Source organism: Panulirus ornatus, chromosome 6, assembly GCF_036320965.1.
Source record: "Panulirus ornatus isolate Po-2019 chromosome 6, ASM3632096v1, whole genome shotgun sequence".
NCBI classification, from domain to species: domain Eukaryota; kingdom Metazoa; phylum Arthropoda; class Malacostraca; order Decapoda; family Palinuridae; genus Panulirus; species Panulirus ornatus.
In genome coordinates, this window is record NC_092229.1 from 44,931,431 (window position 1) to 44,952,238 (window position 20,808).

At 40.9% G+C, this 20,808-nt stretch overlaps 1 protein-coding gene across 5 annotated transcripts in view; it reads left to right on the forward strand.

The window, feature by feature from the left end:
- LOC139749181 (protein unc-13 homolog 4B-like) overlaps positions 1-20,808 on the forward strand; it is a 407,928-nt gene that overhangs the window by 331,299 nt on the left and 55,821 nt on the right. For 4 of the 5 annotated variants that reach the window (XR_011712899.1, XM_071662842.1, XM_071662843.1 and 1 more), the window contains exon 20: positions 11,532-11,728. Coding sequence is in view for 4 of the 5 variants with exons in the window: in XM_071662842.1 (XP_071518943.1) it covers positions 11,532-11,728 (197 nt within the window). In the remaining variant the exon portion in view is untranslated. Of the gene's footprint in view, positions 1-10,074; positions 11,370-11,531; positions 11,729-20,808 lie in introns of those variants that run through there. The other variant, XM_071662845.1, reaches the window with a different exon arrangement.

Consider the following 20,808-nt stretch of genomic DNA (forward strand, 5'->3'; position numbering starts at 1 on the left):
AAACTGGAGGAAGTAAAGTGTTTTTAGATATCTGGGAGTGGATCTGGCAGCGGATGGAACCATGGAAGCGGAAGTGGATCATAGGGTGGGGGAGGGGGCGAAAATTCTGGGAGCCTTGAAGAATGTGTGGAAGTCGAGAACATTATCTCGGAAAGCAAAAATGGGTATGTTTGAAGGAATAGTGGTTCCAACAATGTTGTATGGTTGCGAGGCGTGGCTATGGATAGAGTTGTGCGCAGGAGGATGGATGTGCTGGAAATGAGATGTTTGAGGACAATGTGTGGTGGTGAGGTGGTGTGCAAAGTGAGAGGGTTAGGGAAAATGATTTGGTAAACAGAGAAGAGGTAGTAAAAGCTTTGCGGAAGATGAAAGCCGGCAAGGCAGCAGGTTTGGATGGTATTGCAGTGGAATTTATTAAAAAAGGGGGTGACTGTATTTTTGACTGGTTGGTAAGGTTATTTATTGTATGTATGACTCATGGTGAGGTGCCTGAGGATTGGCGGAATGGTGCATAGTGCCATTGTACAAAGGCAAAGGGGATAAGAGTGAGTGCTCAAATTACAGAGGTATAAGTTTGTTGAGTATTCCTGGTAAATTATATGGGAGGGTATTGATTGAGAGGGTGAAGGCATGTACAGATTATGAGATTGGAATGGAACAGTCTGGTTTCAGAAGTTGTAGAGGATATGTGGATCAGGTGTTTGCTTTAAAGAATGTGATTGAGAAATACTTAGAGAAACAGCATGTGATTGAGAAATACTTAGAGAAACAGACTGGTTTGAGTATTGCATTTATGGATTGTAAGAATATGATAGGGTTGACAGAGATGCCTCATGGAATGTGTTAGAAATATGTGGTGTGGGAGGAAAGCTGCTAGAAACACGAGAAGTTTTTATCAAGGGTGTAAGGCATGTGTACAAATAGGAAGACAGGAGAGTAAGTGGTTCTGTGTGAAAGTTAGTCTCTGGCAGGGTGTTTGATGTCATCATGGCTGTTTAATTTAATTATGGATGGGGTGATAAGGGAAGTAAATGCAAAAGTCCTGGAGAGGGGGTGAGTATAAAGCCTGTAGGGGAAGCGAGTCCCTGGGAGGTCAGTTGTTTGTTGATAATACAGCATTGGTGGTAGATTCAATTGTGAAACTACTGAAGCTGGTCACTGAGTTTGGAAGTGTGTGAGAGGAGGAAGATGAGAGTAAATGTCAATTAAAGCATGGTCATTAAATTTAGCAGGGCTGAGGGACAGGTTAGCTGGGGTCCAAGTTTGACTGGAGAAAAATTGGAGGAAGTGAAGTGTTTTAGATTCTGGGGAATGGACATGGTAGTGACTGGAATCATGGAAGCAAAAGTGAGTCATAAGGTGGGAGTGCAAAAGTGGGTATGTTTGAAATTGTATTAGACCCAATATTATATGGATGCAAAGCTTGGGCTGTAGATGAAGATATGTAGAGGGAGGTGGATATGTTGGAAGTGAAATGTTTTAGGGCAATATGTGATATGAGGTGGTTATCGAGTAAGTAACAAAAGGGTAATAGAGAAGTGTGGTTATAAAAAGAATATGGCTGAGAGAGCTGCTAAAGAGAGTGCTGAAATAGTTTGAACATATGTGGAGAATGAGTAAGGAGGGGTTGACAGAATGAGAAAAGTGTTTCAGAAGTGGAGGGAACAAGGAGATTGGGGAGACCTAATTGGAAATGAAAGGATGGAGTCAAAAGGATTTTGAGTGGTCATTGCCTGCATATATAGGAGGATGAAAGGCATGCATGGGATAGAGTGAATTAGAACAACATGGTATATAGGGGTCAATATGCTGTCATTGGACTGAACCAGGGCATGTGATGCAGCCAGGGTAAACCATTGAAAGGTCTTTGGGGCCTGGTTGTGGATAGGGAGCTGTGGTTTCCATGTATTTTTCATGAAAGCTAGAGAATTTATGTGAGCAAATGTGGCCTTTTTTTGTCTGTTCCTGAATGGCCCTGCACAATATTTCATTTTGCCTATCCATTTCAAGACTTCAAGGCTTTTGTTCTTCAGTTGTTTCAGCTTTTGCATAGCAGTCATTTTTCCATTCTGAAATCCAGTCTTCGTTTTGATCCCTTGTTTTATTCTTGTTTACCCTTGCTGATTGCATCCTCCAGTTTTTTTATTTTACACTCATGCTCCACCATAGTTCTTAAATGTATCTTCCCAATTTCCTTTAAGCATTTCTAACTGCCCCAGCATGTACCTCAAGCTTCTTCAGTTCATTCTTTAGATCCCCTTCTAGTATCCTTTTGAACTTTTTTGGTCTATAGCAAATGTCATCCATCTTATTTACCTTGTGTTCCAAGTGGTAAATTCATAGAAGCTTTTTCATTCCCATATTATCCACAAGGTGCAAGTTATCAGCTGTATGGTACCCCATGGCACTCCCTCTTATATACTTTTTGATCCTCCTGTCTATTCCCATGTTGTTTAAGATTTTGTTTTTTCAATTCCATTCACTAATGCAAAAATTATGGTAATTCTTTCAACTTTACATATAAGGCTTTAGTGCATTGTTAATTTGAAACTGCAGCATGTCTGATTTATACAATGAAAAGTTGTTCATTATATTAGTGTCATCTGCAAGGAAATCAGTTCTCTTCACTGAAGGTTTGTTAGCAGCTTTCACCCACTTTTTTCCATTAGCATAGTTTCTTATGTCCACATACAGGTCAGTTAATCCTTGGAGAATAATATTCCTCCTTCTGTCTTTGAGAGGGAGCTCATTAAACCTTACCTTATATACAAGATCCTGACCCCCTGCATGCTTCACAGCCTTCTGTACAGCTTGGCCAGAGGATGTGCAAGTCAATGTCCTAAAAGGGTCCTGACCTATTTATGGGTCAAACTACCTAAGCCACTCCCATCTTAACATGCCAAACTATAGGAGGCTCTTATGGAGATATAAAAGATTTTAGCCTTCCACTTAAACAATGATATGTTAACTTGAGGGCAAACTTAAACAATAATATGTTAACTTGAGGGCAAGGGTTTCATAGATCAGGTTTTCTGAAGTAATGTAGGTCTGGCTCTAAAGACTGTAGCCCCATAGAATTTTCTCATAGATAAGAATTATAGTTAAGGTTTTATACACCATATAGTTTTATACACCACTCTTGTCCCACCTGCAACACTTCATATAACTCTCCTGACTATTTCACAGTGGCCAAAGTGTCCAAGGCTTGGAAAACTTGATAACAAATCATATTTGGTCATCCTGAAAGAACATCATGGAATCTTCTAAAAGGAATGTCTTAAGGTGCTGTGCCATTCATACATACATTCAGGAAGCACTAACAGAACGTAGCTAGATTACCATAGATAAACTGGTGATTCTGAGATCTGCATGTGAGTGGAAAGCACATGGAAATACTTTTTCATAGAATTTATGATGAATTTGTATTTACCAGCATATCAATAAATTTGCTAGGATCAGAAGCATCAACGTGCTATCAATTCTGAATCCAGTTTTTGCATACATTGCTGTAGTATGAAAATTGAAATCATTCACTTGGAAAAGAAACCATGTTATGCTTGAGATAGAATATTCTGTAAACAGATAAGAGCTAAAGAAAAAACAGTTTTATCAACAGAAAAACATATTATAAAGAAAACTTTAAAACTGAGTGATTTTCTATGGGATAGGTTAGGAAGCTAACTAAAGTTTGAAATTAGAACAATGGTACTGTAGATTTTGTACAGTTTAACCCATTCAGTCTTGAGCTTGGTCTTTTCTTTTATTCCTTCAGATTAAGCTTTTTCAAAACAATGAAAAAATGAATTAATTCAACATAATGTTATAAGATATAAAACTTTAAAAACTAAAGTTTTGATAGCAGCTTTAATCTCTTTACCACAGTGTTACACAACTCAGTTAACACTACTCTTAAGGGATGGAATTAAATACAGGGATTAAAAACTATTAACATTAAAAGAAACAAATAATACAAAAAGATATGAATTATTTACTGGGCACAAAAAATTGTGTTATCACAATTCAAGTAAGTTTTTAAACCAAGAAATCTCTTCCTCTACACACAGTAGTAATAATAATGATAATTCTGTTACTCCATCTCCCTCTCACTTCACTACTACTTCTTATTACCTCCCCATTTGCCCCCTTCACCGATGTCCCCGTTTGTTCTGTCTTACGCACTTTATTTACCTCCCTCCGAAACATCTTTTTATTCTCCCTAAAATTTAATGATGCTCTCTCACCCCAACTCTTATTTGGCCTCTTTTTCACCTCTTGCACTCTTCTCTTGACCTCTTGCCCCTTTCTCTATATACATCTCCCAGTCATTTGCACTATTTCCCTGCAAAAATCGTCCAAATGCCTCTCTCTTCTCTTTCACTAACAATCTTTCTTCTTCTTCCCACCACTCACTACCCTTTCTAATCTGCCCACCTCCCACCTTTCTCATGCCACAGGCATCTTTTGCACAAGCCATCACTGCTTCCCTAAATACATCCCATTCCTCCCCCACTCCCCTTGCGTCATTTGCTGTCACCTTCTTCCATTCTGCACTCAATCTCTCCTGGTACTTCCTCACACACGTCTCCTTTCCAAGGTCACTTACTCTTACCACTCTCTTCACTCCAACATTCTTTCTTCTCTTAACACATAATCCAGTAATGCTATCTGGTCATCTCTCTTACTTACATACATGTGCTTATGTATATCTCTCTTATTAAACCAGGTATTCTTAATCGCCAGCCCTTTTTCAGCACACAAATCTACAAGCTCTTCACCATTTCCATTTACAACACTGAATGCCCCATGTACACCAATTATGCTCTCAACTGCCACATTACTCATCTTTGCATTTGAATCACCCATCACTACAACCTGGTCTCGTGCATCAGAATTGCTAACACACTTACTCAGCTGCTCCCAAAACACTTACCTCTCATGATCTTTCTTCTCATGACCAGGTGCTTAGGCACCAATAATCACCCGTCTCTCTCCATCCACTTTCAGTTTTACCCATATCAATCTAGAGTTTACTTTCTTACACTCTATCACATACTCCCACAACTCCTGCTTCAGGAGTAGTGCTACTCCTTCCTTTGCTCTTGTCCTCTCACCAACCCCTGACTTTACTCCCAAGACATTCCCAAACCATTCTTCCCCTTTACCCTTGAGCTTCGTTTCACTCAGCCAAAACAGCCAGGTTCCTTTCCTCAAACATACCACCTATCTTTCCTTTTTTCTCATTTTGGTTACATTCACACACATTTAGACACCCCAATCTGAGCCTTCGAGGAGGATGAACACTCCCCACATGATTCCTTCTTCTGTTTCCCCTTTTAGAAAGTTAAGATACAAGGAGGGGAGATTTCTAGCCCCCCACTCCCGTCCCCTTTAGTCGCCTTCTACGACACGCGGGGAATGCGTGAGAAGTATTTTTTCTCCCATATCCCTAAGGATATTTTGAAGGTTTGTTGAATGTGTGTGATGATAGAGTGGCAGATATAGGGTGTTTTGGTCAAGGTGGTGTGCGAAGTGAGAGGGTCAGCGAGAATGATTTGGTAAATAGAGAAGAGGTAGTGAAAGCCAGCAAGGCGGCGGGTTTGGAAGGTATTGCAGTGGAATTTATTATAAAAGGGAGTGACTGTGTTGTTGACTGGTTGGTGAGGATATTCATTGTATGTATGGTTCATGGTGAAGTGCCTGAGGATTGGCAGAATGCATGTATAGTGCCGTTGTACAAAGGGAAAGGGGATAAAGGTGAGTGTTTAAATTATATGGGGGGGTATTGATTGAGAGGGTCAAGGCATGTACAGAGCACCAGACGGGGAAGGAGCAGTGCGGTTTCAGAAGGGGTAGAGGATGTGTGGATCAGGTGTTTGCTTTGAAGAATGTATGTGAGAAATACTTAGAAGAACAGATGGATTTGTATGTAGCATTTATGGATCTGGAAAAGGCATATGATACAGTTGATAGAGTTGCTCTGTGGAAGGTATTAAGAGTATATGGTGTGGGAGGCATGTTGTTAGAAGCAGTGGAAAGTTTTTATCGAGGATCTAAGGCATGTGTACGAGTAGGAAGAGAGTAAAGTGAGTGGTTCCCAGTGAATGTCGGTTTGCGACAGGGGTGTATGATGTCTCCATGGTTGTTTAATTTGTTTATGGATGGGGTTGTTAGGGAGGTGAATGCAAGAGTTTTGGAGAGAGGGGCAAGTATGCAGTTTGTTGTGGATAAGAGGGCATGGGAAGTGAGTCAGTTGTTGTTTGCTGATGATACAATGCTAGTGGCTGATTTGGGTGAGAAACTGCAGAAGTTGGTGACTGAGTTTGGTAAAGTGTGTGAAAAAAGAAAGCTGAGTGTAAATGTGAATAAGAGCAAGGTTATTAGGTTCAGTAGGATTGAGGGACAATTGGGAGGTAAACTTGAATGGAGAAAAACTGGAGGAAGTGAAGTGTTTTAGATATCTGGGAGTGGATTTGGCAGCGGATGGAACCATGGAAGCGGAAGTGGGTCACAGGGTGGGGGAGGGGGCAAAAGAAGCTCTGGGAGTGTTGAAGAATGTGTGGAAGGCAAGAATGTTATCTTGGAGAGCAAAAATGGGTATGTTTGAAGGAATAGTGGTTCCAACAGAGTTATATGGTTGTGAGGCATGGGCGATAGATGTCGTTGTGTGGAGGAGGGTGGACGTATTGGAAATGAGATGTTTGAAGACAATATGTGGTGTGAGGTGGTTTGATTAAGTAATGAAAGGGTAAGAGAGATGTGTAGTAATAAAAAGAGAGTGGTTGAGAGAGCAGAAGAGGGTGTATTGAAATGGTTTGGTCACATGGAGAGAATTAGTGAGGAAAGATTGACAAAGAGGATATATGTGTCAGAGGTGGAGGGAACAAGAAGCTGGAGGTGGAAGGATGAAGTGAAAAAGATTTTGAGCGATCGGAGCTTGAACGTACAGGAGGGTGAAAGGCGTGCAAACAAAAGAGTGAATTGGAACAATGTGGTATACCAGGGGTCGATGTGCTGTCAATGGATTGAACAAGGGCATGTGAAGCATCTGTGGTAAACCATGGAAAGTTTGGTGGGCCTGGATATGGAAAGGGAGCTGTGGTTTTGGTGCATTACACATGACGGGTAGAGACTAAGTGTGAAGCAATGTGGCCTTTATTGTCATTTCCTGGCACTACCTTGCATGCATGCAGGGGAGGGGGATGTCATTTCATGTGTGGCGGGGTGGCAGCAAGAATGGATGAAGGCAGCATGTATGAATAATGTTTTTTTTTTTTTTTTTTTTTTTTTATACTTTGTCGCTGTCTCCCGCGTTTGCGAGGTAGCGCAAGGAAACAGACGAAAGAAATGGCCCAACCCCCCCCATACACATGTACATACACACGTCCACACACGCAAATATACATACCTACACAGCTTTCCTTGGTTTACCCCGGACGCTTCACATGCCCCGACTCAATCCACTGACAGCACGTCAACCCCTGTATACCACATCGCTCCAATTCACTCTATTCCTTGCCCTCCTTTCACCCTCCTGCATGTTCAGGCCCCGATCACACAAAATCCTTTTCACTCCATCTTTCCACCTCCAATTTGGTCTCCCTCTTCTCCTCGTTCCCTCCACCTCCGACACATATATCCTCTTGGTCAATCTTTCCTCACTCATTCTCTCCATGTGCCCAAACCATTTCAAAACACCCTCTTCTGCTCTCTCAACCACGCTCTTTTTATTTCCACACATCTCTCTTACCCTTACGTTACTTACTCGATCAAACCACCTCACACCACACATTGTCCTCAAACATCTCATTTCCAGCACATCCATCCTCCTGCGCACAACTCTATCCATAGCCCACGCCTCGCAACCATACAACATTGTTGGAACTACTATTCCTTCAAACATACCCATTTTTGCTTTCCGGGATAATGTTCTCGACTTCCACACATTTTTCAAGGCTCCCAAAATTTTCGCCCCCTCCCCCACCCTATGATCCACTTCCGCTTCCATGGTTCCATCCGCTGACAGATCCACTCCCAGATATCTAAAACACTTCACTTCCTCCAGTTTTTCTCCATTCAAACTCACCTCCCAATTGACTTGACCCTCAACCCTACTGTACCTAATAACCTTGCTCTTATTCACATTTACTCTTAACTTTCTTCTTCCACACACTTTACCAAACTCCATCACCAGCTTCTGCAGTTTCTCACATGAATCCGCCACCAGCGCTGTATCATCAGCGAACAACAACTGACTCACTTCCCAAGCTCTCTCATCCCCAACAGACTTCATACTTGCCCCTCTTTCCAAGACTCTTGCATTTACCTCCCTAACAACCCCATCCATAAACAAATTAAACAACCATGGAGACATCACACACCCCTGCCGCAAACCTACATTCACTGAGAACCAATCACTTTCCTCTCTTCCTACACGTACACATGCTTTACATCCTCGATAAAAACTTTTCATTGCTTCTAACAACTTGCCTCCCACACCATATATTCTTAATACCTTCCACAGAGCATCTCTATCAACTCTATCATATGCCTTCTCCAGATCCATAAATGCTACATACAAATCCATTTGCTTTTCTAAGTATTTCTCACATACATTCTTCAAAGCAAACACCTGATCCACACATCCTCTACCACTTCTGAAACCACACTGCTCTTCCCCAATCTGATGCTCTGTACATGCCTTCACCCTCTCAATCAATACCCTCCCATATAATTTACCAGGAATACTCAACAAACTTATACCTCTGTAATTTGAGCACTCACTCTTATCCCCTTTGCCTTTGTACAATGGCACTATGCACGCATTCCGCCAATCCTCAGGCACCTCACCATGAGTCATACATACATTAAATAACCTTACCAACCAGTCAACAATACAGTCACCCCCTTTTTTAATAAATTCCACTGCAATACCATCCAAATACCATCCATGAATAATGTACATGTGTATATATGTATATGCCTGTGTATGTATATGTATGTATACGTTAAGATGTATAGGTATGTATATGTGCGTGTGTGGGCGTTTATGTATATACATGTGTATGTGGGTGGGTGGGTTGGGCCATTCTTTTGTCTATTTCCTTGTGCTACCTCGCTAACTCGGGAGACAGTGTCAAAGTATGATAGATATAAATATGAATAATTCTGTTACATTTTATCCATGGGCAAAATGTAAATAGCACAAATAAATGCCATGCAATACAGTGGCTACAAAGATACAAACTGTGGGCAAGAGAAAATTACAGTGCCTATCTTGGTGCTGCCAGCTGAAGGAATCAGACTCTCACAACACTTTTTGGGGTATATATTGAAGAGGATAACTATACAGGGTCAGTTTTGAATGGCTGACAAAAAGAAATATGTAAATGTGATTCTGATGTTACCCAAGTAGGCCCACATCTCAACTGAGATTGGCTAGAGATCCCCTACCAACCATCTTTTTATGGTCTCATTTAGAGAGCATCTTTACCACTGGAAATGAAGAGAGTAAACAGATACTTGTCTTTGAGAAAGAGCCCAGGAAATAAGCCTAATAGATTACAAGTGTACATTGCGAACAAGTATGATCTACATATTACTTGAAAATATAATAAAGATTAAATTGGTGTTTGATTAGAACTATTTAAGTAAGAGGCAACAGGGATTCTGGCATCACATATCTCATAGATTTATTGCAGATGCTTTATCTCATTTTGATAGTGATAAACATAGACTAATATTGTGGGTGTGTTTTCTCAGTTGGGAATTAATATTTTCATTTTGTTTTGTGACATGTAGCCAATTCTTACAAACAATCTCAAAAGGAGGGAGAGAGGAGCAATTGTAAACATAACCATGATCCTCAAGCTATATTTCATTACAGGAAAAAATCTCTACAAAAATTTTTCATCAGCAATTTTGATTAACTCGTTTCACTGCTTGCAAAATGCTGAGTGGCTGAAAACACATGAACATACACAAGCTCTAGGCCATCAGGAGATTCTTTCCTAGGTTTCAACAGAGACCCCTCTTTCATGCTTTGCCTGACTAATTCCTTATTCTTACTGATTTCAGTAAGGCTCCTGTTGTGGACATTGACTACCAGTGCAGTTCCAGTCCTGCTGATCTGAACTTAGATGTGTTTGTGTATGCTGGTCCTGGACTGAGAAACTTTCTCCAGTCAGTGGTCCATTTTTGTCAGAATGTTTCATTTGTTGTAGCATTAGGCTTAGCTGCATTTTAACTATTGTCATTGGAGTTTCAGTTTAGACAGCTGCAGAGTAAGCTGGACCTGTGTCTTTTGCATCACAGTTAAGGATGCCAGGTTCCTGCAGTTCTCCATGGTATTTTTGCAAGGTAGTAATTTTCTTTATGGAGCTGCCTAGATGTTATGAATGTTTCAGCCCATTTCTGAGCCTTGTTAAAGAGGTTCATCAGGATTTAAGAAGTTAACATCAGTGGAATTGATACACAGTTCAGGTGTTTCTGAGATTAAGCTTTTAGGGTCAGTGGTCCACTTTTATCAAAATGTTTTATTTGTTGTAGCACAATCACCATTTTAGGAAGCCTTGTGTGTCACATCTCAGATATGATGTTCATAGCATAATTTGTGGTCAAATTCTACTGCTAGGATGAGAAGCTGGTTTTATGTAGGATTCCCTTTCCAAACTTATTTTTAGTATGCTGCACATCAGCATCCTGGAGTGAATGAGAGGACAGTTACTTGAGTCTTCACCAATATGAATCTCACTTAGAAGTCAAAAACCCAGACATGATATACTGAAGATGTAGGTTTGTTGGCTTTTATGAGAGTAAGGAAAGGGGTGGATATTTTTAAACAAAATTAAAGAAAGAGATAGATATTTAAAGATAAAATCTCCATATAGGAAGTCTTTGTCTGATAGACATAAGCATGAAATTTTTGAAGACCAGTTTTGCAGGCTAGTAGCAAAGCTGAATAACTTTAAAGACCCTGTAGGATATTAGCCTACTTCTGCTGTTGCTATTGTGATTTTTTTTTATTATTTGGGAAAAATTAAGATGATCTGTTTGGTTTTAGAAATCATTAACTTTCAAAACCCTTTTTCATTACACTTAACCACTTTATGAAAAATGAACATTCTTTAGTGCCCAACTTCTGAAGCATACTCTCAGAGGATTATGTTTTCTTATGATCTTTATTAGAAATACATGTTTGTTTGTTTTAAGCTTGATACTGTATTTATATATTTGACTTTCTATAGTATATCCTCACCACCGTATCCTCTTATTTATCTCTTTTAGAAGAATAACAGTATTTCAGGTGGAAGAGATTTTTTGATGACATGTATAACTGAATAAAGTAAAGAAAAATTTCATTTTATTTTATTAATGGCTCTCAGGGTATCCTCTTATTTATCTCTTTTAGAAGAATAACAGTATTTCAGGTGGAAGAGATTTTTTGATGACATGTATAACTGAATAAAGTAAAGAAAAATTTCATTTTATTTTATTAATGGCTCTCAGGGACTCTTGAATTATAAATCTTTCAGATATTTTTCATGAGGAATGGTAAGCTCATCGTACAAGTTGTCATGGTCAGAGATATTGTCAAACGTTCTAAGAAGAAACCAAACACTCGTGTGCAGATCAAGTTAGTGCCAAGTGAGTGGTTTCCTGGTGTTTGTAGTCAAGAGACAAGGACCCAAAGAGCAAGTGATGCTCCTGTGTTTGATCAAAACTTTGAATTGTAAGTTTATTGCCATCATATTTCCATACAGTCATTTTACCTTTTGTTTATTCTTTTTATATGCCTACCCTATTGGGATCTTGATGCATTCTTATCTCCCAGTTTGATATGGTTTCATAACCATTTTTCTTGGTGGAGTCCAAAGGGTCTGTTAAAAGACATTTATTATTTATTTATTATACTTTGTCGCTGTCTCCCGCGTTTGCGAGGTAGCGCAAGGAAACAGACGAAAGAAATGGCCCAACCCCCCCCATACACATGTATATACATACGTCCACACACGCAAATATACATACCTACACAGCTTTCCATGGTTTACCCCAGACGCATCACATGCCTTGATTCAATCCACTGACAGCACGTCAACCCCGGTATACCACATCGATCCAATTCACTCTATTCCTTGCCCTACTTTCACCCTCCTGCATGCTCAGGCCCCGATCACACAAAATCTTTTTCACTCCATCTTTCCACCTCCAATTTGGTCTCCCTCTTCTCCTTGTTCCCTCCACCTCCGACACATATATCCTCTTGGTCAATCTTTCCTCACTCATCCTCTCCATGTGCCCAAACCACTTCAAAACACCCTCTTCTGCTCTCTCAACCACGCTCTTTTTATTTCCACACATCTCTCTTACCCTTACGTTACTCACTCGATCAAACCACCTCACACCACACATTGTCCTCAAACATCTCTTTTCCAGCACATCCATCCTCCTGCGCACAACTCTATCCATAGCCCACGCCTCGCAACCATACAACATTGTTGGAACCACTATTCCTTCAAACATACCCATTTTTGCTTTCCGAGATAATGTTCTCGACTTCCACACATTCTTCAAGGCCCCCAGGATTTTCGCCCCCTCCCCCACCCTATGATCCACTTCCGCTTCCATGGTTCCATCCGCTGCCAGATCCACTCCCAGATATCTAAAACACTTCACTTCCTCCAGTTTTTCTCCATTCAAACTCACCTCCCAATTGACTTGACCCTCAACCCTACTGTACCTAATAACCTTGCTCTTATTCACATTTACTCTTAACTTTCTTCTTCCACACACTTTTCCAAACTCAGTCACCAGCTTCTGCAGTTTCTCACATGAATCAGCCACCAGCGCTGTATCATCAGCGAACAACAACTGACTCACTTCCCAAGCTCTCTCATCCCCAACAGACTTCATACTTGCCCCTCTTTCCAAAACTCTTGCATTTACCTCCCTAACAACCCCATCCATAAACAAATTAAACAACCATGGAGACATCACACACCCCTGCCGCAAACCTACATTCACTGAGAACCAATCACTTTCCTCTCTTCCTACACGTACACATGCCTTACATCCTCGATAAAAACTTTTCACTGCTTCTAACAACTTTCCTCCCACACCATATATTCTTAATACCTTCCACAGAGCATCTCTATCAACTCTATCATATGCCTTCTCCAGATCCATAAATGCTACATACAAATCCATTTGCTTTTCTAAGTATTTCTCACATACATTCTTCAAAGCAAACACCTGATCCACACATCCTCTACCACTTCTGAAACCACACTGCTCTTCCCCAATCTGATGCTCTGTACATGCCTTCACCCTCTCAATCAATACCCTCCCATATAATTTACCAGGAATACTCAACAAACTTATACCTCTGTAATTTGAGCACTCACTCTTATCCCCTTTGCCTTTGTACAATGGCACTATGCACGCATTCCGCCAATCCTCAGGCACCTCACCATGAGTCATACATACATTAAATAACCTTACCAACCAGTCAACAATACAGTCACCCCCTTTTTTAATAAATTCCACTGCAATACCATCCAAACCTGCTGCCTTGCCGGCTTTCATCTTCCGCAAAGCTTTCACTACCTCTTCTCTGTTTACCAAATCATTTTCCCTAACCCTCTCACTTTGCACACCACCTCGACCAAAACACCCTATATCTGCCACTCTATCATCAAACACATTCAACAAACCTTCAAAATACTCACTCCATCTCCTTCTCACATCACCACTACTTGTTATCACCTCCCCACTTGCACCCTTCACCGAAGTTCCCATTTGCTCCCTTGTCTTACGCACTTTATTTACCTCCTTCCAGAACATCTTTTTATTCTCCCTAAAATTTAATGATACTCTCTCACCCCAACTCTCATTTGCCCTTTTTTTCACCTCTTGCACCTTTCTCTTGACCTCCTGTCTCTTTCTTTTATACATCTCCCACTCAATTGCATTTTTTCCCTGCAAAAATCGTCCAAATGCCTCTCTCTTCTCTTTCACTACTACTCTAACTTCTTCATCCCACCACTCACTACCCTTTCTAATCAACCCACCTCCCACTCTTCTCATGCCACAAGCATCTTTTGCGCAATCCATCACTGATTCCTTAAATACATCCCATTCCTCCCCCACTCCCCTTACTTCCATTGTTCTCACCTTTTTCCATTCTGTACTCAGTCTCTCCTGGTACTTCCTCACACAGGTCTCCTTCTCAAGCTCACTTACTCTCACCACCCTCTTCACCCCAACATTCACTCTTCTTTTCTGAAAACCCATACAAATCTTCACCTTAGCCTCCACAAGATAATGATCAGACATCCCTCCAGTTGCACCTCTCAGCACATTAACATCCAAAAGTCTCTCTGAGAAATTTAAGTCCATTAGAACAATGATTTACTGCATTCATCTAAAGACGTTAAGGAGTTAAACAGTAGATATGGTCCAAAATTTCTATCAAGGTGTGTGCAAAGAAAAAATCCAATTTTTTCTTTTATAAAATGGTATACACATTGGGAATCCAAAATCCGTGGTACCAGATGCGTTTTGGAATTGAAATTTTTCAGCTTTTGATATATTAGCATAAGTAAAGTAGCAAACCAATAGGGGTCCCACATTCTAGCTATGATTTTTTGATATAATCACCATCTTTGAATGATTTTTCTTGATGATCAAAATCTTCAAAGCTCAGAACCAGTATTAACTAAGATGGAACTATCGTAAACAGTACTCATTGAAATATTTGATTGGATTTTTTTTCTTTATTTCATAAGAAATGTGCTCCTTTTTGCTCTATTTCACTTCTGTCACAGTGCCTTTATGAACTGTTTCATAGTGCTTTTTCACCTAAAAAGTTCTGCAGACAACTGATTTGAAACATAAGATGCATAGAGTTTTATTACCATTTCTGATGATGCCAAAACTCTTGCTCCCCATGTTTCTTCCTCCATTCAAACATTTTTGTCTCTTTGGTGGGTTAGCGGACATTCTTGAAAAGCTGAAAAAGTTGAAGAAAAAAAGATTAATGGAAACTCCTACATTCTGTGAAACTTCCTTCCAATGAATTTGAAAATGAAATCATATGCAGCACATTTGCTACATAGTATATTCACATTAGTTCATCAAGTGTTTTCTTATTCTTGTGATGAATTATAATAATTTCCTTACATGTGTCAAAAAACTTTGAATGTTCCTTCACAGCAAACAATAATAATCATGAACAAAATGTTTTATTGCTGTCAGTTTTCTTTTATCATAGTCATAAATTGTTTTTGTGAAAAAAGGAGAGATAGGTAGTATGTTTGAGGAAAGGAACCTGGATGTTTTGGCTCTGAGTGAAACGAAGCTCAAGGGTAAAGGGGAAGAGTGGTTTGGGAATGTCTTGGAAGTAAAGTCAGGGGTTAGTGAGAGGACAAGAGCAAGGGAAGGAGTAGCAGTACTCCTGAAACAGGAGTTGTGGGAGTATGTGATAGAATGTAAGAAAGTAAATTCTCGATTAATATGGGTAAAACTGAAAGTTGATGGAGAGAGATGGGTGATTATTGGTGCATATGCACCTGGGCATGAGAAGAAAGATCATGAGAGGCAAGTGTTTTGGAAGCAGCTGAATGAGTGTGTTAGTGGTTTTGATGCACGAGACCGGGTTATAGTGATGGGTGATTTGAATGCAAAGGTGAGTAATGTGGCAGTTGAGGGAATAATTGGTATACATGGGGTGTTCAGTGTTGTAAATGGAAATGGTGAAGAGCTTGTAGATTTATGTGCTGAAAAAGGACTGGTGATTGGGAATACCTGGTTTAAAAAGCGAGATATACATAAGTATACGTATGTAAGTAGGAGAGATGGCCAGAGAGTGTTATTGGATTACGTGTTAATTGACAGGCGCGCAAAAGAGAGACTTTTGGATGTTAATGTGCTGAGAGGTGCAACTGGAGGGATGTCTGATCATTATCTTGTGGAGGCTAAGTTGAAGATTTGTATGGGTTTTCAGAAAAGAAGAGTGAATGTTGGGATGAAGAGGGTGGTGAGAGTAAGTGAGCTTGGGAAGGAGACTTGTGTGAGGAAGTACCAGGAGAGACAGTACAGAATGGAAAAAGGTGAGAAAAATGGAAGTAAGGGGAGTGGGGGAGAAATGGGATGTATTTAGGGAATCAGGGATGGATTGCGCAAAAGATGCTTGTGGCATGAGAAGCGTGGGAGGTGGGTTGATTAGAAAGGGTAGAGAGTGGTGGGATGAAGAAGTAAGATTATTAGTGAAAGAGAAGAGAGAGGCATTTGGACGATTTTTGCAGGGAAAAAATGCAATTGAGTGGGAGATGTATAAAAGAAAGAGACAGGAGGTCAAGAGAAAGGTGCAAGAGGTGAAAAAGAGGGCAAATGAGAGTTGGGGTGAGAGAGTATCATTAAATTTTAGGGAGAATAAAAAGATGTTCTGGAAGGAGGTATATAAAGTGCGTAAGACAAGGGAGCAAATGGGAACTTCAGTGAAGGGCGCTAATGGGGAGATAAGAAATACTTAGAAAAGCAAATGGATTTGTATGTAGCATTTATGGATCTGGAGAAGGCATATGATAGAGTTGATAGAGATGCTCTGTGGAAGGTATTAAGAATAAATGGTGTGGGAGGCAAGTTGTTAGAAGCAGTGAAAAGTTTTTATCGAGGATGTAAGGCATGTGTACGTGTAGGAAGAGAGGAAAGTGATTGGTTCTCAGTGAATGTAGGTTTGCGGCAGGGATGTGTGATGTCTCCATGGTTGTTTAATTTGTTTATGGGTGGGGCTGTTAGGGAGGTGAATGCAAGAGTTTTGGAAAGAGGGGCAAGTATGAAGTCTGTTGTGGATGAGAGAGCTTGGGAAGTGAGTCAGTTGTTGTTCGCTGATGATACAGCGCTGGTGGCTGATTCATGTGAGAAACTGCAGAAGCTGGTGACTGAGTTTGGTAAAGTGTGTGAAAGAAGAAAGTTGAGAGTAAATGTGAATAAGAGCAAGGTTATTAGGTACAGTAGGGTTGAGGGTCAAGTCAGTTTGGAGGTAAGTTTGAATGGAGAAAAACTGGAGGAAGTAAAGTGTTTTAGATATCTGGGAGTGGATCTGGCAGCGGATGGAACCATGGAAGCGGAAGTGAATCGTAGGGTGGGGGAGGGGGCGAAAATCCTGGGAGCCTTGAAGAATGTGTGGAAGTCGAGAACATTATCTCGGAAAGCAAAAATGGGTATGTTTGAAGGAATAGTGGTTCCAACAATGTTGTATGGTTGCGAGGCGTGGGCTATGGATAGAGTTGTGCGCAGGAGGATGGATGTGCTGGAAATGAGATGTCTGAGGACAATGTGTGGTGTGAGGTAGTTTGATCGAGTAAGTAACGTAAGGGTAAGAGAGATGTGTGGAAATAAAAAGAGCTTGGTTGAGAGAGCAGAAGAGGGTGTTTTGAAATGGTTTGGGCACATGGAGAGAATGAGTGAGGAAAGATTGACCAAGAGGAAATATGTGTCAGAGGTGGAGGGAACGAGGAGAAGTGGGAGTAAATTCTTTTAGATATCTGGGAGTAGATCTGGCCGCGGATGGAACCATGGAAGCGGAAGTGGATCATAGGGTGGGGGAGGGGGCGAAAATCCTGGGAGCCTTGAAGAATGTGTGGAAGTTGAGAACATTATCTCGGAAAGCAAAAATGGGTATGTTTGAAGGAATAGTGGTTCCAACAATTTTGTATGGTTGCGAGGCATGGGCTATGGATAGAGTTGTGCGCAGGAGGATGGATGTGCTGAAAATGAGATGTCTGAGGACAATGTGTGGTGTGAGGTAGTTTGATCGAGTAAGTAACGTAAGGGTAAGAGAGATGTGTGGAAATAAAAAGAGCGTGGTTGGAGAGCACAAGAGGGTGTTTTGAAATGGTTTGGGCACATGGAGAGAATGAGTGAGGAAAGATTGACCAAGAGGATATATGTGTCGCAGGTGGAGGGAACGAGGAGAAGTGGGAGACCAAATTGGAGGTGGAAAGATGGAGCGAAAAAGATTTTGTATGATCGGGGCCTGAACATGCAGGAGGGTGAAAGGAGGGCAAGGAATAGAGTGAATTATATCGATGTGGTATACCGGGGTTGACGTGCTGTCAGTGGATTGAATCAGGGCATGTGAAGCGTCTGGGGTAAACCATGGAAAGCTGTGTAGGTATGTATATTTGCGTGTGTGGACGTATGTATATACATGTGTATGGGGGTGGGTTGGGCCATTTCTTTTGTCTGTTTGTTTGCGCTACCTCGCAAACGTCGGAGACAGCGACAAAGCAAAAAGAAAAAAAAAATACTTCCCACGTATTCCCTGCGTGTCGTAGAAGGCGACTAAAAGGGAAGGGAGCGGGGGGCTGCAAAATCCTCCCCTCTCGTTTTTTTTTTTTTTTTTTTTTTTTTTCTTAGTTTTCCAAAAGAAGGAACGGAGAAGAGGTCCAGGTGAGGATATTCCCTCAAGGGCCCAGTCCTCTGTTCTTGACGCTACCTCGCTATCGCGGGAAATGGCGAATTGTATGAAAAAAAAAATATATATATATATATATATATATATATATATAGTTGTTAGAAGCAGTGAAAAGTTTTTATCGAGGATGTAAGGCATGTGTACGTGTAGGAAGAGAGGAAAGTGATTGGTTCTCAGTGAATGTAGGTTTGCGGCAGGGGTGTGTGATGTCTCCATGGTTGTTTAATTTGTTTATGGATGGGGTTGTTAGGGAGGTAACTGCAAGAGTCCTGGAAAGAGGGGCAAGTATGAAGTCTGTTGGGGATGAGAGAGCTTGGGAAGTGAGTCAGTTGTTGTTCGCTGATGATACAGCGCTGGTGGCTGATTCATGTGAGAAACTGCAGAAGCTGGTGACTGAGTTTGGTAAAGTGTGTGGAAGAAGGAAGTTAAGAGTAAATGTGAATAAGAGCAAGGTTATTAGGTACAGTAGGGTTGAGGGTCAAGTCAATTGGGAGGTGAGTTTGAATGGAGAAAAACTGGAGGAAGTGAAGTGTTTTAGATATCTGGGAGTGGATCTGTCAGCGGATGGAACCATGGAAGCGGAAGTGGATCATAGGGTGGGGGAGGGGGCGAAAATTTTGGGAGCCTTGAAAAATGTGGGGAAGTCGAGAACATTATCTCGGAAAGCAAAAATGGGTATGTTTGAAGGAATAGTGGTTCCAACAATGTTGTATGGTTGCGAGGCGTGGGCTATGGATAGAGTTGTGCGCAGGAGGATGGACGTGCTGGAAATGAGATGTTTGAGGACAATGTGTGGTGTGAGGTAGTTTGATCGAGTAAGTAACGTAAGGGTAAGAGAGATGTGTGGAAATAAAAAGAGCGTGGTTGAGAGAGCAGAAGAGGGTGTTTTGAAATGGTTTGGGCACATGGAGAGAATGAGTGAGGAAAGATTGACCAAGAGGATATATGTGTCGTAGGTGGAGGGAACGAGGAGAAGAGGGAGACCAAATTGGAGGTGGAAAGATGGAGTGAAAAAGATTTTGTGTAATCGGGGCCTGAACATGCAGGAGGGTGAAAGGAGGGCAAGGAATAGAGTGAATTGGAGCGATGTGGTATACAGGGGTTGACGTGCTGTCAGTGGATTGAGTCAAGGCATGTGAAGCGTCTGGGGTAAACCATGGAAAGCTGTGTAGGTATGTATATTTGCGTGTGTGGACGTGTGTATGTACATGTGTATGGGGGGGGGGTTGGGCCATTTCTTTCGTCTGTTTCCTTGCGCTACCTTGCAAACGCGGGAGACAGCGACAAAAAAGAAAAAAAAAAAAAAGAAAAAAAAAATATATATATATATATATATATATTATTTTTTTATTATACTTTGTCGCTGTATATATATATATATATATATATATATATATATATATATATATATATATATATATATATACATATATATATATATATATATATATATATCCTCTTCTCTGTTTACCAAATCATTTTCCCTAACCCTCTCACTTTGCACACCACCTCGACCAAAACACCCTATATCTGCCACTCTATCATCAAACACATTCAACAAACCTTCAAAATACTCACTCCATCTCTTTCTCACATCACCACTACTTGTTATCACCTCCCCATTTGTGCCCTTCACTGAAGTTCCCATTTGCTCCCTTGTCTTATGCACTTTATTTACCTCCTTCCAGAACATCTTTTTATTTTCCCTAAAATTTAATGATACTCTCTCACCCCAACTCTCATTTGCCCTCTTTTTCACCTCTTGCACCTTTCTCTTGACCTCCTGTCTCTTTCTTTTATACATCTCCCACTCAATTGCATTTTTTCCCTGCAAAAATCATCCAAATGCCTCTCTCTTCTCTTTTACTAATAATCTTACTTCTTCATCCCACCACTCACTACCCTTTCTAATCAACCCACCTCCCACTCTTCTCATGCCACAAGCATCTTTTGCGCAATCCATCACTGATTCCCTAAGTACATCCCATTCCTCCCCCACTCCCCTTACTTCCATTTTTCTCACCTTTTTCCATTCTGTACTCAGTCTCTCCTGGTACTTCCTCACACAAGTCTCCTTCCCAAGCTCACTTACTCTCACCACCCTCTTCACCCCAACATTCACTCTTCTTTTCTGAAAACCCATACAAATCTTCACCTTAGTCTCCACTAGATAATGATCAGACATCCCTCCAGTTGCACCTCTCAGCACATTAACATCCAAAAGTCTCTCTTTCGCGCGCCTGTCAATTAACACGTAATCCAATAACGCTCTCTGGCCATCTCTCCTACTTACATACGTATACTTATGTATATCTCGCTTTTTAAACCAGGTA